The sequence below is a fragment of the Thalassophryne amazonica genome, chromosome 22 (genome assembly GCF_902500255.1).
Source record: "Thalassophryne amazonica chromosome 22, fThaAma1.1, whole genome shotgun sequence".
Taxonomy (NCBI): Eukaryota; Metazoa; Chordata; class Actinopteri; order Batrachoidiformes; family Batrachoididae; genus Thalassophryne; species Thalassophryne amazonica.
In genome coordinates, this window is record NC_047124.1 from 9,787,583 (window position 1) to 9,810,782 (window position 23,200).

Below are 23,200 nucleotides of genomic sequence, written 5' to 3' on the forward strand. Positions count from 1 at the left end.
CTTGTGGCTGTCCATCCACAGTAATTTATGGCCCTTCAAAGTAAAGACTTTGGCAGCCTCTGCTGTTAACGTATGAGGATTTGAAGTCACATGTAACCTGAAATGAGCTTTGTTGTCAGTTTCTTTCATCCCCAAACACTAGGTCGATTAACATGCATGTCATGAAACACTGTGGGTGAATGTGCATTGGGAGGGTCTTGCAACATCCCTTGACCTGGTAACCAAAGGTGTGATAAAATAATGGAAAGGTATTCCATGACTGCATGCAGAATTAGATTTCCAATACTTAAATTAAAAAAAAAAAGCATTAAAAAACAAAAGGTGAGATTGGCTCCCAGGCTGCATTAGAATGCAGTCTTAATTTGTAACTGTAAAGCAATTTATACTTGACACTTGATGTGAACCGTGTCTCCCAGAACCACACTGTAGCCCCACTTGTACTCTTTAACTACATTACCCAGAACACCTAAGTCCAATGACATAACCACGTGTGTTTATTATCCAATCAGAGTGGGATCATGATGTTTTCCCACTGACGTGTCGTATTCGGGCTCTAATAGAAGAAAAACAGCGCAGTTTTTTTCGCCCTAGTTGTGCCACTTGGTATTACCAGCTGGTGGGAAAATGTCAGAGCCAAGCAAGCACGATATTTGTACCATTTTTAAACGATTGCGATCAATTCCGACGAATAAGGTAAGATTTTCAAAGGTTAGGCAGTGTGCTTACTTCCATCAAGGAAGTCGGCTGAACTAAACAAATTGACACGTCGCACTTTGAAAAACGTAGACACTAAGGTTAGTATTTTCAATTAAAACTCTAATAATTTAAATAAAAATTATTTAAAATATATTGTATATATTTTTTTTGTATTTTGTAACAAGTGGGGCGGGGACATTTGAGTAGGGAATTGTTACAAGGCATACTATTAGCTAAAGGCTTAGTTAGCTAACAAGTTTGAGGCTACGTTTTATTTAGTCTTCATCGCGTTTCTTTGAGATATTTAAGTCAGCAGTACATTTTTCCGATGTCCCGTGTTTAAATCTGTAAAAACGTAGCTGCTATAATTTCATAATGTAAACTTAAGCAGTTTCTCCAACAGCTGTTTGCATTTATTTTAACTATTAGCTTGTGTATCGTCATAATACAGAGTACATGACAAAGTCGGTTTAATCTTACACATTGCTTAATTCCACTACAGTCTTATAGATTTTAATTTATTTTCACGAACAAGTGAGAAGAAATCAGAATGGGGAAAAATCGGATTTTCACATTACAGAACATACATGTTGACACTGACATTCTTTTAAAATTTAATTTTAGTAAATAGTGGAACAGATTTTATGTATGTCTTTTATTTCCATTTTTTTAATCAGGCTTGTGTGCTGAATTTTTAGTTAAGTTTCTAAGAAATTTTACATGTGCTCATAGTAAACTCTTTTGTATTTCAGCTTTAATGTATTTGACGTTTGTAGTCTATTTATATCTGTTTTCCAAATGTTTTTAGTTGGTCTTTTCTAATCCTATTTTACCCCTGTGGAATACAATAGAAATATGTTTTGTGCTTTGCCTTATTCTTGGCAGTATGAAGTACAAGTCTTTTATCTTGGTATTTTATTGCTTAAGTAAATCACATTTAAAAAGTGCTCCAACTTTAGATTTAAAAGCAAACTGTAAATATGAGTTTGAAATGCAGGCCTTGTTTTTGTTTATTTTCAAATCAGGTGCTTTGAATGTTTGTCCCTTTTTATTGACAAAAAGTAATTGGGCAATTGTTTGTGTAGATGTTTCCTGTTATGGTATATGAGGTAAAACAGAAGGCTCAACACACATCTGTCAGGACCTGCATTTACAAAACAGTAACTAAACAACCCAATGTCTCGTTATATAAAATCTTGGAATAAATAAAGTACAACAAGGTGCAGATCGGAAGCCTAGAGAAATGGGCAGGATCCTCATTTAGTCCACAAGATGCACAATCACTTTGGACTAAGGTTCCCTAATAAGACTGTGTGCCTATTGGTGTTAGGTCCCAGTCACTCATATATAAGACATGAAAACGAGTTCACACCTGCTTGATTTCATATTGTTTTTCTGGATATTCTGCCTCTCATTAAAGTGACATCTGTTCTGAAAAGTTCCCTGAGTCATCAGACCCATCCAGAATTTGCACTCAGTTCTTAGTGTCATTATTAGGCCTAATTAAGTTGCCTTTGTCACTTAAATATCAGAGTCCACAAAAAGAAGGGAATCATTCTTATACCATTTGCCCAGATTAGTTTTAAATACCCTCAAACATTATCTGAAAGTCTACTCTGCACGTTGTGTTAATTCAGTATTTGCTTTTAAAGCAAAATAATCATGTTTTTAGGTTCTGAACATTTATGGCCCAGCCTGTTTTCCCTTATGGTTTTACTTAACCTTTGTTATAAATGTCGCTTTCTCTCTTTCTTTCTCTCAGGTTTGCTTCGACTGCTCGGCTAAGAATCCAAGTTGGGCCAGCATCACCTATGGTGTTTTTTTGTGTATAGATTGCTCTGGCACACACAGGTCTCTTGGTGTGCACTTGTCCTTTATCAGGTAGATTTGCGTATTTGCTCACTCAACAGAAAATTTGAGCCAGCAGTGCTGATAATTGATTGTTCTGAAATAACATATAAAGAAGAAAGAGACACCAAATACTGTGTTGTTGTAGATTTTCACAAGTATTTTTTGTGTTTTATTTGAGAAACTCATTTAAACTGCTTTTAAAAGTCTACATTTTGTAAACTTATAAATGAGTTATTGGTTTTAAAAAGGATTTAAATGGCTCTGAAGAATTGGTATAATTATTCAAATTGAATGTTGTCTGTTCAGTAATAATTACATTCTAAGGGCACTAGTCTTTATTGTTACAAACACACATTTAACAAGTGTTAAACAGCACCAGTCCAGTTAAACTCTTATTTAAAAAAAATAGTGGATTTAAACTAATTCAATTTGAGAAAATGTTGCTGTCAAAAAGTAATCTAAGATGAGGCATTTCTTACTAATTTCCATAGATTGTAACTAATTTCAGCCTATTTATAGAGTAGTGGTAGAAAGACTGAAAAGAATTAAATTTGCTTGTTAGTGAACACCCTGTCACCCTTGGAGTAAAGAGCCAATTTGAGGAATACACTGGCATACATGGAATACGTTATAGGTAAATTTTGTATAGGTTAAGAGCACGTTGAAGCACACTAGCATATGTCATAGTATATCAAGCATGTCAAAAACTCTTGTGCATGCACAATATTTTCAACGTATGGCTCATACGTCCTGCGTATGCAGGCCATAAGTTGTAGGCAAGATATGTGATTGTTGGTGCGTTACTTGTAAGTTACTCCTAAGTCGAAATACATTGAGGTAATGTCTAGCGTACCCAAAACGTATTTCTCACCTGTGAGTAACTTGCTTTGGACCTATGTGTCTATATCGAACTTATCTTCAACACATAATGACGTATGAAGATGTATTTGATGTGTTCTGGAAGACCACAGAACTTATTGAACATGTTGGCGGACGTATAATGGTGTATTGGCAGCATTTTTGATATGTCCACATACGCTGGCTAAATCGTCATGGTGTGACAGCTGCATAACTTATTCAACGTAGACAGCATATTTAGTTAATTTAAATTTTTTTCACAAGCTGGCATACCCTGGCTAAATCATCAAGGTGTGACAGGCCCATATGCGGGTATAGAAAATGGTTGGATTGATAGTGAACATAATTATTTGCAGCCCTGCATATGATAATGTTTGACAGATCTCCCCCCAGTTTTGCTCTGATCTCCACATTGTTCTTACACAGGTCTACTGAGCTGGATTTTAATTGGTCGTGGTTCCAGCTAAGATGCATGCAAGTGGGAGGCAATGCCAGTGCGGTGAGTAAGCGAGGGAAAAAAATATCAGCACATTGTCATTAATGCTGCCTGAATACAAGTGTGCACTGTTTTTTTGCATTTACGTGTCTATTACAGATTGCATTTTTCAACCAGCATGGATGCACAGCGAGTGCAGCCAATGCCAAATACAACAGCCGGGCCGCCCAACTGTACCGAGACAAAATAAAGACTTTAGCCACACAAGCCACCAGGCGTCATGGCACTGAGGTACTGCAGACTTGTTGGCTTACTGACTTGTACTTGAATATCATTTCTGTGTTGTTGAATGTTTGACACTTACAGGATTTCATACAGAATAAAAATAAGAAAATGCTGTGATAAATATGTATTGTAAATATACTTGTATGGATTTTCCTGCTCTTCTGTTCAGTTATGGCTGGACAGCCAGGCTCCTATTTCTCCGACATCACCAGGCCTCAATCAAGTGGATTTTTTCAGCCTGCATTCACAGGTACAGGAGTATGTTTTCCTTGGCTGTGTGTGGATTTATCCACACTTGTGTTTGCTAGCGTGTTAATCTCCTGTTTGTGTGTGTCTCTCTAATGTTCAGCCTAATCCTGAAAATCTGAACATGGCCCAAATGAGTCTCAGCTCCTTTGCAACAGAGAAGCCTTCAGGTTCAGAAAAAGAGGATGACAACAATGGTAGCAAAATTTTCTGCTGCCTACCGTAATTTAAAATATAGGAATTGGATGCTATGTCTTTAGTTCTGTATCATCCCCATGTATTCATCATTTTTAGGCAATCCAGAGGAGGGGCCTATTGTGGAAATGTTGAGTGTTTCTCCAAAAGCACATCTAGGTTTGCTGGGATTTTTACATGTGAAACTTTCAAAAGATCTGTGTTTTTGAGTAATTATTGTGAGATGTTACATTGCTGCTGTCTGTGCTGTTCAGACCCTTCTTCTCTTCTCAAGAAGAAACCAGCTGGTGCCAAGAAACCTGTATGTACAAATGAATATATCAGAACTGAGCTTCTCCACATTTATGGAATACAGATACTGTATGTGTATAAATGGACTCTGTTTTTATCCAATGTGTGAAATTGTAGCTTGGCTCAAAGAAAGGTGGGCTGGGGGCTCAGAAGGTGAGCAGCCAGAGTTTCTCCGAGCTGGAGAAGAAGGCACAAGCTGCCGACAAGCTCAGAGAGAAAGAAGAGAACGTGGCCGGTGCCAAGAAGAATATTCAGTCTGATGAGTCTATGTGAGTGTGTCTCCTGCTTTAATTCTGTCACTTATGAAAAATGAATGAAGAAAGGTGCTGGAAAGAACAAACTGTAGGGTTTGTCTCCCAGCCCCAGCTTTAATCTTTAATTTGTCCACCTTTCTCCTGGGTAGCGCTCCGTCCCTGCGACTGGCCTACAAAGAGATTGAGCAGCAGCGGAAACTCGATGAACAAAAATTGAAGGGATTAGACGGGAAGAAGAAAGAACAAGCTGACAGACTGGGCATGGGTTTCGGCTTCAGGAGGTACGATGCTACACAGATTAAACCTATAGAAGCTCCAGCATATCAAGGTCACTGTAGCATCTACAAATTCAAGCCACAAATGATGCTGATAAAACACCAGTTCTGGGTCATTTTGTCCTCTTGTACATAAAAGACAGCTGTATGTCCGTCTGGAAAAACCTTCACGTTGTTCATCACATGCCAATAAAAGGGGCATTACAACATTCATTTTATCATACGGAATACGACTTGAATACCTTGAATTATGTTTGTGCATTTTCCATCAGGGGGCATTTGAAGGATGTGGAATGTACATCTCTCTCTCTCTCTCTCTCTGTGGTTTCACTTTACATGTGGCAGCATAATGTTATATTGATTTTTCAGAATCTCTATCATTTCTTTCAGTCTACGTTTCAGTGTAAAGTAGCTCCTTATAGCATAGCCCGCTTTGCTAATTGTGAGATAAGAACAATAAATGTTTTTATGTAGCATATTCGTGCAGAATTTTGGTCTAAATGATAAAAATTCACAAAGACAGAATAATAAAAATGCCTGATAAATACATACAGGTATATTAAAAAAGCAACTTTTAGCTAAAATAAAGTTAATTGTAGGCAATAGAAAGCAAATACCTTCTCGGGTTGGGCTTAAAAGAACCAACAGAAGTAGGCATTCTAATATCCACGGGGCAAACTGCTTCACAAAATAATGGCGTGATAAGCATAAGCTCTGCAGCTTGCCATCAATGCACCACTCCAACTTCTACTATTTGAAAAGATAAAGTTGCATCACAGATTTGCAGACGGGTGCTAACAGTATTTTTGAGGTTTTGACAGGATTGTCAACAGTAGTTATTCTTGTTGTACATCGAGATAAGACAATATAGCTGATAGAAGGGCTTCAAATGGCCTTGATTGTGTCTCTCATTTGAAATTGAACCTCATTGTGGGACTGCTACAGAATGTGGACTTTTGTATTTTATTTATTCTTCCCTGTAGTGGCGTGTCTCACTCTGTGACATCCGACATGCACATCATCCAGCAGGAGACTCCAGTGGGAGCCAAAGTCAGCAAATCACGGCGGTTTGCAGATGAAGAGGATGATGAAGGTTCCTTCACTTCGAGGTCAGAAGATCATGAACCTGTCCTTTTCTCCAGCTGTTGAGTCAAACTAGATGCCAGCATGAAATGACTGACTTGAAAATGTTTTGTAATTTGTGCTGAAGGGCCTTGCCTCAGTTTGACGAACAAACGGAAACTTCAGATAATTCCTCATCTCGATGGAACGATGGAGGAAACTGGCTGAAAGAAAGCAAGAAGCCAGAGCCTGACTTCTTTCTGGTCTCTTCTCAATCATCACTGGATGATAGGTGGTTTTTACTCATGCACGTACAGACATCAATAATGTTTCACGGTAACCATGCTGTAACTAATTCCTAGTTATTACTGCTAAAAGAAGTGACATTTCAAGGTCACACAAGACCTTGTTTGTTTTTTCCTTGTCAGCATCCAATCACTTTGTTCTTGACCACCTATCAATTGTTCCACCAAGTTCGTTCCACATTGGATGAAAAATCTTAGAAATGTTTTAGTCACACATGGACGGACAAAGTGGACATATAATTTCAATTTGTTTTCATTTATATAGCCCCAAATGACAACAGAGTTGCCTCAAGGCGCTTCACACAAGTAAGGTCTAACCTTACCAACCCCCAGAGCAACAGTGGTAAGGGGAAAAACTCCCTCTGAGGAAGAAACCTCAAGCAGACCAGACTCAAAGGGGTGACCATCTGCTTGGGCCATGCTACAGGCATAAATTGCAAAACAATTCACAAAACAAATATACTGAAATGTAGTTGGTTCACAGGAAAGGAGGGTGTTCAGCACAAATACCACACCCATCTCTGGATAGAGCTGCAACTTAAACAGAGAAAAAACAATCAGGCATCAGAAAGACAAGAAATACAGTATAATTTGTTAGCATTAAACAACAAGAAAAACAGAAGAAATACTAAGGTGATCACCGGCCACTGCCCCTAAGCTTCTCTAAAAGACCCAGAATTTAGATAAAGTTGAGGCCCCGGCACGCTCTGTTTACTAATAAAATGAATTAAGAGTAAAAAGCGTAGAACTATACTATGCTAGCCATACAAAAGGGAAAATAAGTGCGTCTTAAGTCTGGACTTGAAAGTCTCCACAGAGTCTGACTGTTTTATTGATGCAGGGAGATCATTCCACAGAACAGGGGCACGATAAGAGACAGCTCTGTGACCCGCAAACTTCTTATTCACCCTAGGGACACAAAGTATTCCTGCACCCTGAGAATGCAAAGCCTGAGCCGGTACGTAAGGTTTAATTAGCTCAGCTAGGTAGGGAGGTGCCAGTCCATGAATAATTTTATAGGTTAGTAGCAGAACCATAAAAGCTGATCTCACTGGGACAGGAAGCCAGTGAAGGGATGCCAATATGGGTGAAATGTGGTCAAACTTTCTGCTTTGTATGCTCATGCACGTCTAACAGTTTGTCTGTAAATGCCTCATCTTTATTTTATGATTCATCTGGAGCACCATAGATGTTGTATTAATTGACCCAGTGTGACCTGTGTGTAATTTAGAATCGGGGAACTGCAAACTGGATTTGTGCACTAATATTATGCTGGTTAAAACACGATAGGAATGTGTTTTAGTGAGAAATGAAAACGAACATTAGTGTTGCACAAATTAATAGGTGAGTAACGGTACACTAGTGCCACGCCACGATACGATACAGATAAGTAAGTAAGTAAACTTTATTTATATAGCGCTTTTCACAGACAGGGGTCACAAAGCACTTTACAAGGTAAAACAATAAAAATATACAATAAAACACTCAGTACTAAAAGATTATTGGCCATGAAAAGCCTGTTTAAAAAGTAGAGTCTTTAGTTGCTTTTTGAACATCTCAACAGAGTCCAGGGATCACAGGGACAGAGGGAGTTCATTCCAGAGACGAGGCGCTACGGCTTTAAAAGATCGGTCTCCTCGAGTTTTAAAGGAGGTTCGAGGAACCATCAACAGATCATGATATCTTCTTCTTCTTCTTACCTTTATTTAACCAGGAAAAGTCTCATTGAGATTAAAAATCTCTTTTACAAGAGCATCCTGGCCAAGACAGGCAGCAAGGTCACGTGTCAATTTCGGCATTCCACCACACATACAGAATAAACAAATTACCAGCCAATGGAAAAGTTTCAGTATAAAACTTCAAAAACAACACATTTTTACAAAAAAAAAAAAAAAAAAAAAAATCAGTTAAAACAACTACATGTCAATGTGCCAGCATCTCTGTCATTTAAAAGTCCTTTAAAAGGTTCTAAGGAGACCAGCTCCCTCAGTTTTAAGTCATTCTGTAAAAGGTTCCATGCAGAGGGTGCAGCAAACTGAAAGCCCTTCTTTCCCAGTTCTGACCGGACCTTTGGGACTGACAATAAAAAATGGTCGGCAGAACAAAGTTGATAGGAACCAATACATTTCCGAGAAATATACATCCTTAAGTAACCAGGAAGCTGATCAAGTAAACATTTATAGATGAGTAAATACAGATGCCTAAGCCTTGCGAAACGCCAAGGAGGACCAACCAACACGAGCATAAAGAATACAGTGATGTGTAAGAGCTCTGAGGCCAGTGATGAACCTCAGAGCTCCATGATAGACAGCATCAAGAGCTCTCAGACTCTGAGCTGATGAGTGCATGTACAATGCATCGCCATAGTCCAACATTGGCATAAAAGTGGTGGCAACAAGCCTCCTCCAGGCCTCAAAGGACAGACAAGTCCAAATTCGAAAAAAGAAACCCAACCTGATTCTGAGTCAATTTACAAGCAGATTAATATGATGTGCAAATGAAAGTGTATTGTCAATCCAAATTCCAAGATATTTGTATTGTTTAACAAATTCTATTTGAATTCCCTGCAAGGTGGTGATTTGTGGCAGGATTTGAAGGTTGGATTTGGTGTTTGAAAACAACATGATATATAAATTTTAGTCTTTGTTTTCTGCTTCCTATTTGTAGTTTTTATAATAAATTATGTGATTCTTCTATGTCATAGTTGATTTTTGATGGTATCATGATAATTTTTAACATTTTATTGACCCATTTTTAGTGTTCCTCTTATGTGTTAAAGTGCAAGTTTGGTATTATGTTGACATTTTTTTTTAAGTGGTTTGTTTTTTTTTTCTTCGTCGTCGTTGTCTTTTTATTTCTTCCTTCATCTGGTATCAGATCAACAGCTCGGAGAAAACCACAACCAGTTACCGTCACAGACACTGGAGAAGCGCAGAAAAAGTTTGGCACTGGTGTAAAAGCCATATCTTCCGACATGTACTTTGGGAAACAAGATAACACTGAGGTACATGTCTGCAACACTCATCTTAAGGTTAAAGGTCACTTGCCTGTTGTCTGAAATGGTGTACTTCGATACGTGTGTGTTTATTCCTGAATTATACTGTTTTAGTATGAAGCCAAAACACGTCTGGAAAATCTTTCTGGGAGTTCTGCTATAAGTTCGGCCGACTTGTTTGATGATCCAAAGAAACAGACGAGTAAGTTGAGAGAAAGCTGGACGTTCTGTCGGTCACAGCCTAAACACACGACTGATTTATTTCTTTATTTGTCCATCTTGTGTACGCAGCAAGTTCATACAGTCTCACCAACATGCTGGCCAGCGCTCCCGACATGTCACAGCTCAAACTCGGAGTGCGAACAGTCGCTGGAAAACTCTCCGTTATGGCCAGCGGTGTCGTTAACACAATACAGGTTTGTCACGAATTAGCATCTTAATGAGCCAAGACCGTAGGCCTGTTTGACGCTGTCACAGATTATAAACGAATATTTATTTCTTCTTTCCAGGATCACTATGGCTCTTGAGTCGAGGTATGTTTTATTCTGGAGTCCACTGTCTGGAAGCAAAATGAGCGGCTGTAGACAAATCTCATAATTGACAGCATGACATCATACTTCAGAATAATGCTGTATATATCTATACTGAGTATTTTTTTTTTTTTTTTTTGGATTCAGTAATGTGTATATACAGCAACTCTTCCACTCCAGATGACTGAAGTACCATTTTTAGGAGTGCTGTCTGTTTGCCGACATCTTGGAGGGACATTTCTGTGTATATTGCATTTATGAAGAATATTGTTTGTGGTTTTTCTTGGTTGATTGATTCCGGCATATGTAGTGTCTGTGGCGTATAACAGATGGGTTTGCTTTTTGATCGCTGGAGTCAACAGTGGAGGAAATTTTCTCTCTCTCTCATCCGTTTTACTCTGTATTCTTTAAATCTTGCACTTTTCCCCGAGCTTAAAAGTGTCCTTTTTATCACCAAAGTGCAGTTAAGTTTCTCATGAACAAGTTAAAAACCTTAATAAATCCTAGAGGGACCAGATTTTTTTTCTTCCTTTTTTTTATTGTGAATGCTGTAAGCTACAGTGCCCTTCAAAAAGTATTGGGCCGCTTGATATTTCACGCATTTTAATTTGTTTACACCATTTCAAATACAAACAGTAAATTTAGTTAGAATTTGTTTGGATATGTCTGATCTTACGGGTTGTCCTCTTTAGGACATCACTGAGTAGGTTCTCAAAGTCTAGACGTTCTGACATCAACTCTGTAGTGTTCTGGTCCACTTGTACAAGAAGATATTTTACATCTTGCTGTATTTGTCATGATGTTCAGTGCTACCTTTCCTTTTCCAAGTCATGATTTTTGTAGCATGTATAAGTGGCTGTAACGGTATTGAACAGAACAAGGGCGATACTGACCTGAGCCCACCCTTGTACTTATGCAAGCTGTAATCGACAGAACTCCTTGTTGTTTTTGCTAATACTGTGTGTCAGAGCCTTGACCCCCGAAGGCCACAATTAGACTTGAAATGCACCCAGCGTTGAACTTGTCTAAGGGATCTAACCTTGCATACCAAGTTGCACTTTTGATAAATGAAGTCTTTGTCGGGATATTGTGTACATGCAGTCGAGCAGTTTTTAGACCTGCCTTCAATAATAAAGGTAACTAGAGCACCGCGCTCTCATAGAGCACAAACACTAGTTTCAAATTCCGCAAATTTTTACCTTGGCAAAAGCTTTCAAAGTCCTGTTAGAAGTGTCTTTTCATAATACAAAATATAGATCAAAAGGCTTTCTAATGTTAAAATCTAAATCCACAATATAGGTCAAACTTGGTCTATTCATTGAGAGTGCCAGTTTGCACCACCATTGTCGCAAATGAGTGATTGAGGCACTTTTGATTGTGATATAATGCAAAATGTACACCAAATGGGCTTTTCAATATTAAATTCAAATGTCCATAGAATCCAAAACCCGGATCAGAGCCATATCAAACTTTGTCGGGCGATAGGTCGTGCCAGTCTGCACCTCACTTTCAAATATGAGAGTGATTGGTGCATGTTTGTTTAAGATACAATGTAAAATATACATTTTTGATGTTAAATGGCCAAAACATCTGTAATCTGGATTGGATCTGGATCAAACTTTGTCAGTCGATAAAGGATACCATCCTGCATAACACTCTCAAATATGAAAGACATTTGACTTTTTTTTTTTTTTTTTTGACAGTTATGAATTTTTGGAAATTTGCTCAGTGTTAAAGATGGGGATTTTTCCTGACTTTGACCTATGCCCTTGAAAATTGAGTCAGTTCTTGCCTATCAGGATATGAAAAAAAAAAAAAATCCATAACGATATATGAAAGAGTGTGGGCTCCAGACTGTTAACTGAAAATCTAGAGAATACTGATTTTTGGTTTACACTCTGAACGCATCTAGTAAGTCCACACCTTGCATGTAGAAGAATTTCAGCTTATTCATTAACATTATACGAGTATATCAGTTTGTCACAATCTTAAGCCTACGTCCCACTATTAGACCAGTATTTTTTTTTTTTTAACCGAATGGGAAAACTCAGACTTCCACTGTGAAACAATTGTTTTACTCAACATTATTTGCCTTGATCCAAAGATAGTTTATTGCTAAACCCTCTAGTTATTGAAGCTATTGCATATTATATAACTTTTTGTTTAGAATTTGCACATAGTACCTTTTGCTGAAATGTAGTGTATTGCAGTTGATCTTATTTTCTACAATCTCTTAGTGTCTGTTGAATTGTTACATAATGTATGTAAAGTGTCAATCTGTGTAATTTGCATGACGCTTTGTATTCGTGCACACTTGACCGCTCACGCTATCTGATGACCGGTTAAGTCATGGAGGAAACAACGGAACTGCTCCACGAAAGTGTCGACTTTGAATTGTCGTTTTTGGACACTTTTTTTTTTTTTTTTTTTTCGTTGACTCCTGGCAGCCGCTTACGTGGCTGGTGCGTTCAGGGTATTTCCTGAACTGTCGGAGTTCAGACTACCTTTACAGCTCACTTGAAAGTTCGACCAAATTGATGTATACACGTGAAAAGAATGGATTTACAGCAGTTTCGACAATCTAATAAACTTGTTTATGAAGCACATAGTTTGTGGCTTGAATTTTGCAAATATGAGGTTTGTTTGTAGCTTTGTGTTTCTTTTTATTTATTAGTGTATGATGACTTTTATTTGGACACTGGAAAATGTTCCCTTTGTTTCTAAAAAATAAAAAAATGGATGGTTCAAACATTAAATGAAAGAAAACGAACTGGTGCTGATTTACATACATCCCGACTATTGCAGCACCTCTTTGTAAGCCAAGATTTTTGTCATGTCAAGACATGATGGCATTGATTTTTTTTTTCTCAATTTATTTTCATTTATATAGCACCAAATCACAACAAGGTTGCCTCAAGGTGCTTCACACAAGTCAGGTCTGACCTTATCAACCCCCAGTCCAACAGTAAGGGGAAAATTCCTTCTGAGGAAGAAACCTCAAGCAGACCAGACTCAAAGGGGTGACCCTCTGTTGGGCCATTTGTTACCCCCAGCAAAGCAGAAATAATGCAGATGATGACCTGATTTTTACCTTGACGATATGTCCTGCGTTGTGAGGACAGTCCTCTGACTTTTGAAATTGCTGTTGGTGTTTTGAAGATACCACCACAGACGTGGCCATTGCAACAAGCTCTTTATAGTCTGTGGCAACGCTAATCAAAACACTATCAACACCAAAATATAATCACTTGTTCTAAGACCTGAAGCTCACTTATCTACCAAATTTCATTGTAAGTAGTCCTTAAATGTTGGATTTATGTTGTCCAGAAACCAACAGTCCTGACAGAAAGCATTACATCCCTGACAGAGATAATAAAGTGGATGATCTAGCACAGTTTCTCAATGTATGGGAGACAGTCCACTTTAGTATTCTGCGAAAATCCAGATTACTTTGTTTTTATTGCATTTATGTAATTCCTGGGTTTCCATTTGTAATTAATATACTTTACATGGTTATTAGAATAGATTAACCAAAATAATTGGGACTTTTTTAAAATGCCCATCACTCCTAAGAAGTATGAATAGTGGGCCTTAAAGTAGAAAAGGTTGAGAACCCCTGATGTAGATAGAACCTTGTGATGCTTTCCCAAGTCCTGAATATTGCATGGTGTATGGAATTGTGAGAACTGTATTGTGGTCTTGCTGTATTCTTACACCACTAAAAGTTATCTTATTGAGGTAAGGTAGAGTTTGATGAGTAGAAATGAAAGAATAAAACATCTACCAAACTGATTGAGAGAAGGACCAAGCAAACTGAAGGCTCTGGAAAAGGTTATATTTACGAGCTTACACGGAGACTCTGAACGCCACATTTTTCCAAGGAGCAGAGTTAAGGATCAAGATCGTAGATGAAGAATAACCGTCATTAATCAAGGTATATAGACATTTTTAATCGTGCGTTATGAATATTTTAGAGAGGGGTGCATGGTTTCGCTCTGTAATATAACATTATTTTTTTGGAGAAGGCCTGTTGGAATTCCTTCACAGTAAAAGTTCTTAGCGGCGCTAAAATGAGTACTGAGGTCAAACAGAGAAAAAAGACCCCAAAAACAAGTGACCAAGTTGCTGAAACGTCTGATGCCAGTCATAAAGACGAAGCGAAAAAAGCAAGTACACAAACTGGAAACTGCGCAGAAAAGAAACCAGCGCTGGACCCGAAAACAATAATGTGCTTATTGTCGTTAGCGACGTGCGGAGCTCTGAGCTGGTGAGTCAGCAAATCGAACACACCTTTGTCATGTCATATATTACTCTGCCTGCTTTTTTTTTTTCCTTTTTTCTTTTTTTTTTCAGGATTGTGCTTCAGCAGAACGAGAATTTTTCCGAAGTAGAAGCAAAGTACAAATTTCTTCACGATAAGACTGCAAGTCTTTTTAATATGGAGCAAGAACTTCTGAAAGTTTCTAAAAAGGTGCGTTTGATTTATAGTGTATGAACGACCATTTTTATTGCCTAAAGAAATAGAACAAAAAGTGAGACTATATCCCCACAGAAAACCAGAATTTTTAGATTCACGTTTATAAGTTAACATTTTGACTTTCTGCGTCAAAATTGTGACTCCATATGAAGTTATGTGATTGTAAACTTAAACTTTTAATTTTCAAGTCAGAACTATGAGTTAAAATGGCAGATTTCCATCCAATATTAAGTGAGTCTTAATTGTGAAATGTGAGTCATAATCTTGAATTAAAGGACAATGACAGATTTTGCCAGTTAAAATTTTTGAGATACTGCAGTGAAATTTTGACTTTCCACGTCTGGATTCTAAGTTTAAGTGTTAAAAAGGACTTGACAAAACAGGAATGTACAACCATGCTACGACCATCGCCCGCTGAAAATTTGTATCGGGGGCATTCAGAACTGGTCCAAGATACTCATTTAGGATGTCCAGTTCAAGTTTGGTGTAAATCGGATGTTTGTTCACGTCATTGTGGGCTCAAGATTCAGTACTGTGTTCAGTAAAGTGGGCAGGCCTCATAGGGTCTTGGTGAAAATTGATCATTCTTAAATTCAAACTTGCCTTATATATTCTTGTTTAAGGTATCCAGTTCATATTTAATGAAAATTGAGTAAATTTTGCTCAAGTTATCATGAGCACAAGCATCAATACTATGTTCGGTAAAGTTGGCGGGTCTTAGAGGCTCTTGGTGAAACTTGATCACACTCAAATTTGAACTCTTCAACCACAGACTCATTTAGGATACCCAGGTCAAATTTGGTGAAAATCTGCTAAATTTTGTTGTAGATATCATGGGCACAAGAAAGTGTGTTTGATATGGTGTACACAATATGTGGATGTGTATGCCCCCGTTTTTGGGGGATAATTAGGAGAAAGTAAAATGCAATGGTGAGTTTCTAAATGAAAATGCCTTTTTTTATTGTAAGTACCATGACATTAAATTAAATTATTACTTTTAAATTCAGGATTATGAGATTAAAAAAAAACTAGGATTTTCTCATTCACAACTGAGATATTAAACTAACTCCTTATAGTCAAAATTGTGACTTTATGTAAAAAGTGTGGCTTTACAGATAAAAAGTATGACTTAAATTAAATTTGACTTCAAAATTAAAAGTCAGAATGAAGACTTTCCACATCAAAATGCCAACTTTCTACATCAAAATTATGATACTAAACTGACACATTAACATGTCAAAAAGGTGACTTTTAACCAAAATTCTTACTTTTTACATCAAAATTATGATACTAAACTGACACATTAACATATCAAAAAGGTGACTTTTAACCAAAATTCTGACTTGTTCATCAAAATTATGAACAAGTCAGAATTCTGAGATGCATTAAAAGACAACTTTTTATCCAAAATTCTTACTTTTTACATCAAAATTATGATACTAAACTGACACATTAACATGTCAAAAAGGTGACTTTTAACCAAAATTCTTACCTTTTACATCAAAATTATGATACTAAACTGACAGTAACATGTCAAAAGGGTGACTTTTAACCAAAATTCTGACTTGTTCATCAAAATTATGATGAACAAGTCAGAATTCTGAGATGCATTAAGAAAGACGACTTTTTAACCAAAATTCTTACTTTTTACATCAAAATTATGATACTAAACTGACACATTAACATGTCAAAAAGGTGACTTTTAACCAAAATTCTTACTTTTTACATCAAAATTATGATACTAAACTGACACATTAACATATCAAAAAGGTGACTTTTAACCAAAATCCTGACTTGTTCATCAAAATTATGAACAAGTCAGAATTCTGAGATGCATTAAAAGACAACTTTTTAACCAAAATTCTTACTTTTTACATCAAAATTATGATACTAAACTGACACATTAACATGTCAAAAAGGTGACTTTTAACCAAAATTCTTACCTTTTACATCAAAATTATGATACTAAACTGACAGTAACATGTCAAAAGGGTGACTTTTAACCAAAATTCTGACTTGTTCATCAAAATTATGATGAACAAGTCAGAATTCTGAGATGCATTAAGAAAGACGACTTTTTAACCAAAATTCTTACTTTTTACATCAAAATTATGATACTAAACTGACACATTAACATGTCAAAAAGGTGACTTTTAACCAAAATTCTTACTTTTTACATCAAAATTATGATACTAAACTGACATTAACATGTCAAAAAAGTGACTTTTAACCAAAATTCTTACTTTTTCATCAAAATTCCGATGAACAAGTCAGAATTATAAGATGCATTAAAAAGATGACTTTTTAAACCAAAATTCTTACTTTTTTTAATCAAAATTGTGATGTTAAAATGTTTTTTTTTTTCCTGAGTTAGATTTGTTAGACCTGCAAATTGATCATTTTTAAAATCAAAATGGCATACTACAGTAAAATTACATTTTGGCTTTTTAAGCAAAGTGATGAGCTTCCACATCAAACTGATGAGATAATCCATTTAATTTTATAATTTATAAGTCATAAATATGAGGTATGAAGATTAAATAATGCAGAATGTTTAATTTTTCAAGTACCATTTTCACCTATACTTGTAATTTTGTTTATATAAATTTTTTTACGTTTTTGTGTATGTACTATGTATGAATGTTGCGGCCCGTAGAGCTCCCACAGAAACAGCCCTCCTGTTTTGTGTTGCGGCTGCAGCTTGCCGCCTCTGAGGATGACCTACAGGAGGCGCTCTCCACCGTCTCCCTGGCAAACAAACTTCAGCAGGACATCTCCACTCTCCATGCTGCTGTCATGGCGATGCAGGCAGATGAAAACTCCGCCTCACGTGACCTGCAGATGGTCAACGCCCACTTCCTCAACGTGACCGAGAAGTGGCAGGGACGTTTGGCGACCATCACATCGGATCTGGAAGCCCTGAAAGCGGACTCACGAGAAGCTCACGCCGGAGCGACGAAACGGGTGAACGAGGCTGAGCGGAGAGCCCGGTCTCTGGAGGAGAGGTTGGAGGAACTTGAGGACAGCACAAAGAGGAACGCCCGCGCTCTGGAGCGTACAGAGGAAGAGGACGCCAAGCGAGTCCAGGATCAGCTGGACTGGAATACCAAGGAGATCCACAAGCTCCAGGATCAAATCACCAGCTTGGCCAAAAAGGAGGCGGAGCTTATTTCTCAGCTCCAGGAACACATACCAAAGGTGCAGGAGTGTGAAGAACACCTGCCGCAGGTAGAGGAAGCGGTGCGCTCCATCCTGAGGCTGGGAGTCGATCTGAGCGGGGCTGAAAAAAGACTGGAAGAGGTTACGTTACAGGTGATTGGAACAGAGGACAGCATGCTGAAAGCGGTCAGTGAAATCCTGGAACTCAGGCAGGACCTGGACACCCTGCAGGCTCAAAACAGCATCCTCAAGATGAAGAATGAGCTGTCCATCGTTAAAGAGGCTGTCCATGAACTCACCATGGTGTTGAGGGAAACCAGAGGTGATGGCACCATCGAGTCTGGAACTCTGGAGGAGAAAGGATGGGACCAGGAGGAGGAGGAGATGGAGGAGGAGGAATGGGAAAAATATGACGAGGATCTGCTGCTTCCTGATGACCTCATGGAGTGATGTCACTGCTGTCGGAGAGCTCCGGAAAAGGAGTGTCTGAACGTTGGCTGTAAAACGTCATGAAAGTTTCAGTGCTAATGTTATGTGAAACGTTTTTCTGTTTACACATCCGACTTAAAGTAACCTAACGTCACCACAAACTGAACAGTCAAGAACAAGCGGACAGTTTAACGTTGAGTGACTGGTTTCGATTTTTAAAGTAGCTTTTTTATAAAGTGTTTGTTCAGTCAGTTGCATGGACAGTGTAGATAGTTTTCAAAAGAGTTTGTCGTCTTGGAAGACAAACTTTATAAGGTACAGTAAACTATTAATGTTGTCCAGCCACCAGATGGTGACTGCAGTGTTATTCCAAATACCACTGGGTCCGTAAGTATTTGGACAGTAACAGTTTTTTGTGATTTTGCTTCTGTATGCGCCACCAAAATGGCATTGAAATGAAACAATGAGGAGCTTGTAGTCACAAAATCATTGCTGTATTAATTATTTGGGTATTGTTGCCATTTTTAATCAATGAAGTTGGGGAACATTATGGCTTCACGCCATCCATCTGGGCATCTGTCTACAGCCACTATGAATGCCAACTTGATTTTCATTTCCATGCAATAATTCAAGAATGCTTTGTATGACTGAAAGAATTTATTGGTGGTGAATTGTTGGAGGATACACTCACAGAAATATTTAACCCTAACTGTTAAGATTTATGCAATTTTATTACATGACAAATTCCCATTTACTTTTTTAGATCATTTTAATACAAACCTACCAAATAAACCTTACATGATGCATATTCATTACTGTAATAAATCCTATTTATTTGAAATGCATAATCCTCAGCTTTATGTATTTAGTATTAATAAAATATAATTACTTTAAATCAATAATAATGACAGTATTTATTTAAAATACATAAAGTATATTGTTTGAATTGCATAATAATTTTACCTCTGCCAACATAATTATTATGCAATTCAAACAATATACTTTAAATAAATACTGCCATTATTATTGATTTAAAGTAATTATATTTTATTAATACTAAATACAAATGCATTTCAAATAAATAGGATTTATTACAGTAATGAATATGCATCATGTAAGGTTTATTTGGTAGGTTTGTATTAAACTTATCTAAAAAAGTAAGAGGGAATTTGTCATGTAATAAAATTACATAAATCTTAAAAGTTAGGGTTAAATATTTCTGTGAGTGTAGATTAATGTTCTTTTTAAAAAATGGGGGGTGTCCAATATTCAATATGGCAGCTACAGATGTCATCTTTATTTTCATATCTGTCCAATAAGTAAAGAACACCTCATCTAATTGACTCCATTTATTCATGGTGTATTGGTGGAGACTAGAGGAAGTATCCTTTGAAAACGGGGATCAGTGTATCACATACCAATTATAAAACAGCAATCTTTCTCTATACATTACACCATAAACCATTTTTAAAGCACATCTTTCATTTTAGGAATAATTCCCAGACTTCATTATCACCTCAACTAGGAAATCATACACCAACTTAACATATGAGTGAGCACAAAATGGCACTTTTTGCGTTGCTGTTGTTGATATACTGTATAGTCGTTCCTCTTTCTGAGCACATAAGCTGGACAAGCTACATATAAGAATTCTTGTTAATAAAAATCTTCACTTTTACAGACACCTTTCTTTATAAAAGTCGGGATGGATACGTGAACATTTTCCAATCACTGATTACTAGAGCTCTTGGTGAAATTCTATGGTGCCTACATTACTGGTAAATGTCCACCAGGTGGAGATATTGTTCCATTTAAAGAACCTTGGGCCACGACAGAAACCAAGCTGATGTTTGTAGCAGTAGATTGCTAAGATATAGAAACCGTGTGGTACTGTATGGTAAGTCTGTCTGGACTAGGCAGGTCTCAAAAACTGAGTGACCTGAGGGAAGCCACCAGGACCCACATGACAACTGTGAAGGGGTTTTGGCATGTTGTGGCTGTGATTGGGTAAGACAAAGTGATCCAGCCCCACATCTCAACATCTAAGGGGACACCATCCTTGTTCCTGGAGAACACCTGCCCCGCATGCTTTCCACGTCTACCTACTCCAGTCACACCTGATTTTTTAAAAGTGTTTTCCAGCTCTTGATTGGCTGAGCACACCTGATATAGTTAATTGCCTGGGAGTGGAACAGGGAGAGTTAGAAAACATGCAGGCAGGTGCCCTCCAGGAACAGGGTTGGTGACTCCTGATCTACCTGCTGTATCCAGGTGAAAAATGGGTGTCGCCTCGCACTTCTCCAGCCTCTCGGATCTTCAACACTGAGGCACCTGCATGCTCGATCACGCACAGAGAAATGTGCCACATGACCAAAATATTCACGCTGAGGCGATACTCCCCATTTGACTCTACGCAACCATTCATACAAAGTCATTCCAGTGGTAAAGTGTCACTGAAACGTCATGTCTTCCTTTGAAGAAATCCTTTCCCTGTTCGGTTGCATTCCGCCCTGAAGCTGTATAACGAGTTTCTTCATTGGTACGAATCAAATTTTTTTGTTTTTGTTTTTGCAATCTTGATTTTCTGGAAGCAGCATTCTGTGTATTCAAAGTATTTGACAGCCTCGAATGTTGTTAATCTGAGCTTTATGAACATCACACATTCATGCCGATAGTCAATATCAATCAATAAAACAATGTTGGTGCCAACGTGTCTCACAGCATTATATATCATCAAGCTTCAGCTTGATGACACAGAATTATTGCAGTAAATCCATTTGCAGACATAAGTAAATTAAGCACTGCGATCATTTTTGTCACTTGTTTAATAAAAACCGGTTTGTGTGTCTGCAGGGTTTGTTTGACTTAATTACCTTGAACTAAAAAGGGTATGTTCATTTATAGTAGGGTATCTATTTAAAAAAAAAAAAGGTATGAAGAGATTTTGGTGACATTTGATTAACAGGGTCAGGGCAAAGGATGAGTTAAATAAATGATGAAGCAATTGTTGACCAAGATAATTCTGTGTAAGTAGTGACACCGCCGGAGGAGTGCACTTTAGTGATCCACCCTGATGTCTACCTAACTATATGTTAACACCTAACCTGATTTTGACCCGCATGTCTACATTGGTCTAACAGATACATTTCTGTTAATGAGTTCAGATAATTTGTCATTTGTGAACTTGATTTTAAAAGCCCATATAAGATTTTTGCAACATGCCTGATTCTTTGAAATATGGTTGTGCCTTCCAGACCAACCCTACGTAGCATAGGATGCATCATCAAAATTCTGAGTGCCTTCTTCAAGGTCTTGTCATGTCACACCCGAACCACGAGCTGTTCCCCTCTTTTATGTGTCCTGTTTCAGTGTGAGAGCATCCAAACGATGTTGGAGGCTCTCTGGGGTCAACGAGGTTCTCTTGAGACCCAGCTTAAGGATTTGGAACAGGATGTGACCCGGCTGAAAGAGTGGGTACCTGGGATGAGTGACAAAGGAGCGCAACTCCAGACCAGTTTGGCGACATTGCAAGACACCGTGGGACAGATCGAAGGACGCACCTCAACCATCACAAAAGGCTTTGGCAACAAGGTATTGCTTTTCTTGTTTCCTGTTGACATGACGGTGCACAATAGTGGCCCGTAATCCTTGTTTTAACCCACAGGGTGGTTTCAAAAGACAGGGTGGGGACGTTGATGAACTAGTCCTTTTTAAGAAAATATATCAGACTAACATTTTTCTCAACCTGTACCCTCTAGGTGGCATCCGTGAGGACAGATGTTCGTAGGATGGATGGCCTAAGGTCAGAACTGGAGTCTCTCTTAACTCACTTGGGGGAACTAGAAGAGAAGACGACTCAGGTGGAGCGCAGCATGGTCAAGCGCATTGGGGATGTGCTGGCCGGCAGCATTGACAGAGTCTCCAATGTCCGTGCTACATCTGAACGTAATGCACAAGCCATCGACCAGCTCCGCCGACGTATCCCTGAGCTTGTTGCCGCTGACGCGCAGCTCTCCGAGCGCTTGCGGGAAATAGAGAACAGCAGAGCCCGTGTGATTCGAACTGTGAGCTTTGCTGGTGACCTAAAACCGAAGGTCGCTGCCATAAAACGGGACTTTGGGGAGTTTGAACCCCAGCTGTCAGACTTGACTCTTCGGATAGGGCGATTAGCGGAAGATCTTACTACGAGAGAGCAGGAGATCGCAGAGCTCAGACAGACATTGTCCAACCTCACGGCGGTTGAGGGTGAATTAGGCATTACTACTAAACAGGTTAGTGAAATAGCTGATCTGTCCGATATCGATGCCACGCGTCAGCCAACGTGAGCGAAACGCATCTGCGACTGCAGACTGTTCACTTGGTTTGGTTTTCAGCAGCTAAATGTAGTCAACTGTCATACTACTGTTTGATGATTCATTTTTTTTTTTTTTTTTTTACACTTTATGTAAACATAAAACTTTTGTTACCAAAGTCTGAGCAGCTGAAACTTGAAGCGAGTAACGATTTCTCAACTTTATGTCTAATTGAAGAGCCATTTTTGAAGGCAGCGAGTTGGAGGAAGACAAACTACCAGCCACTCTGCAAAATGTTGTTTTGTCTACAAAGACTTCAGTTTTCGAGTGGTGTTTAGTAGCTTTGGATGAATGGATAAAGGCTTTGAAGGTTGTCCCACCTTGTTGTAAATTGAGTTATTTGGACATAAGGGGCGGTATGCATGGCTGAAAAAGAACACAGCATTCCAAGAAAACCGCTTGCTACCTACAGTAAAATTTGGAGGTGGTTCCATCATGCTGTGTGGCCAGTGCAGGCACTGGGAATCTTGTTAAAGTTGAGGGTCACATGGATTCCAGTCAATA

General features: G+C 38.2%; 2 protein-coding genes across 4 annotated transcripts; both read left to right on the top strand.

Moving 5' to 3' along the window:
• The first annotated feature begins 539 nt into the window (after window positions 1–539).
• arfgap3 (ADP-ribosylation factor GTPase activating protein 3) lies at window positions 540–10,798 on the top strand. Of its 2 annotated transcripts, XM_034163539.1 has the most exons (17): window positions 540–693; window positions 2,459–2,577; window positions 3,832–3,904; window positions 4,001–4,132; window positions 4,296–4,376; window positions 4,476–4,569; window positions 4,667–4,726; window positions 4,822–4,868; window positions 4,976–5,127; window positions 5,262–5,393; window positions 6,371–6,496; window positions 6,598–6,741; window positions 9,632–9,758; window positions 9,864–9,951; window positions 10,041–10,165; window positions 10,259–10,282; window positions 10,427–10,798. In XM_034163539.1, exons 1-16 carry the CDS (start codon window positions 625–627, stop codon window positions 10,274–10,276), a joined length of 1,587 nt encoding a protein of 528 aa, XP_034019430.1. In that variant the 5' UTR covers window positions 540–624; the 3' UTR covers window positions 10,277–10,282; window positions 10,427–10,798. The 2 variants fall into 2 exon arrangements, with proteins under 2 accessions (XP_034019430.1, XP_034019429.1); XM_034163538.1 differs by lacking the exon at window positions 10,427–10,798 and having other exon boundaries at window positions 10,259–10,379.
• A 3,324-nt stretch (window positions 10,799–14,122) lies between these two features.
• Window positions 14,123–23,130, top strand: ikbip (IKBKB interacting protein). 2 transcript variants are annotated; one of them, XM_034163648.1, is made up of 4 exons: window positions 14,123–14,546; window positions 14,633–14,750; window positions 21,714–21,935; window positions 22,103–23,130. In XM_034163648.1, the coding sequence occupies exons 1-4, from the start codon at window positions 14,350–14,352 to the stop codon at window positions 22,667–22,669; spliced, it is 1,104 nt and encodes a 367-aa protein (XP_034019539.1). In that variant the 5' UTR covers window positions 14,123–14,349; the 3' UTR covers window positions 22,670–23,130. The 2 variants fall into 2 exon arrangements, with proteins under 2 accessions (XP_034019539.1, XP_034019538.1); XM_034163647.1 differs by lacking the exons at window positions 21,714–21,935; window positions 22,103–23,130 and adding an exon at window positions 17,457–18,914 and having other exon boundaries at window positions 14,125–14,546.
• Window positions 23,131–23,200: the final 70 nt, after the last annotated feature.

Excerpts from the sequence above, each read along its gene's own strand:
- arfgap3 (XM_034163539.1), top strand. The coding sequence starts at position 625 with ATGTCAGAGCCAAGCAAGCACGATATTTGTACCATTTTTAAACGATTG. Across the intron at positions 4,570-4,666 it reads AAAAGAGGATGACAACAATG|GCAATCCAGAGGAGGGGCCT; the intron begins GTAGCAAAATTT and ends CATCATTTTTAG. Across the intron at positions 5,394-6,370 it reads ATGGGTTTCGGCTTCAGGAG|TGGCGTGTCTCACTCTGTGA; the intron begins GTACGATGCTAC and ends TCTTCCCTGTAG.
- ikbip (XM_034163647.1), top strand. The coding sequence starts at position 14,350 with ATGAGTACTGAGGTCAAACAGAGAAAAAAGACCCCAAAAACAAGTGAC. Across the intron at positions 14,547-14,632 it reads ACGTGCGGAGCTCTGAGCTG|GATTGTGCTTCAGCAGAACG; the intron begins GTGAGTCAGCAA and ends TTTTTTTTTCAG. Across the intron at positions 14,751-17,456 it reads TTCTGAAAGTTTCTAAAAAG|CTTGCCGCCTCTGAGGATGA; the intron begins GTGCGTTTGATT and ends TTGCGGCTGCAG.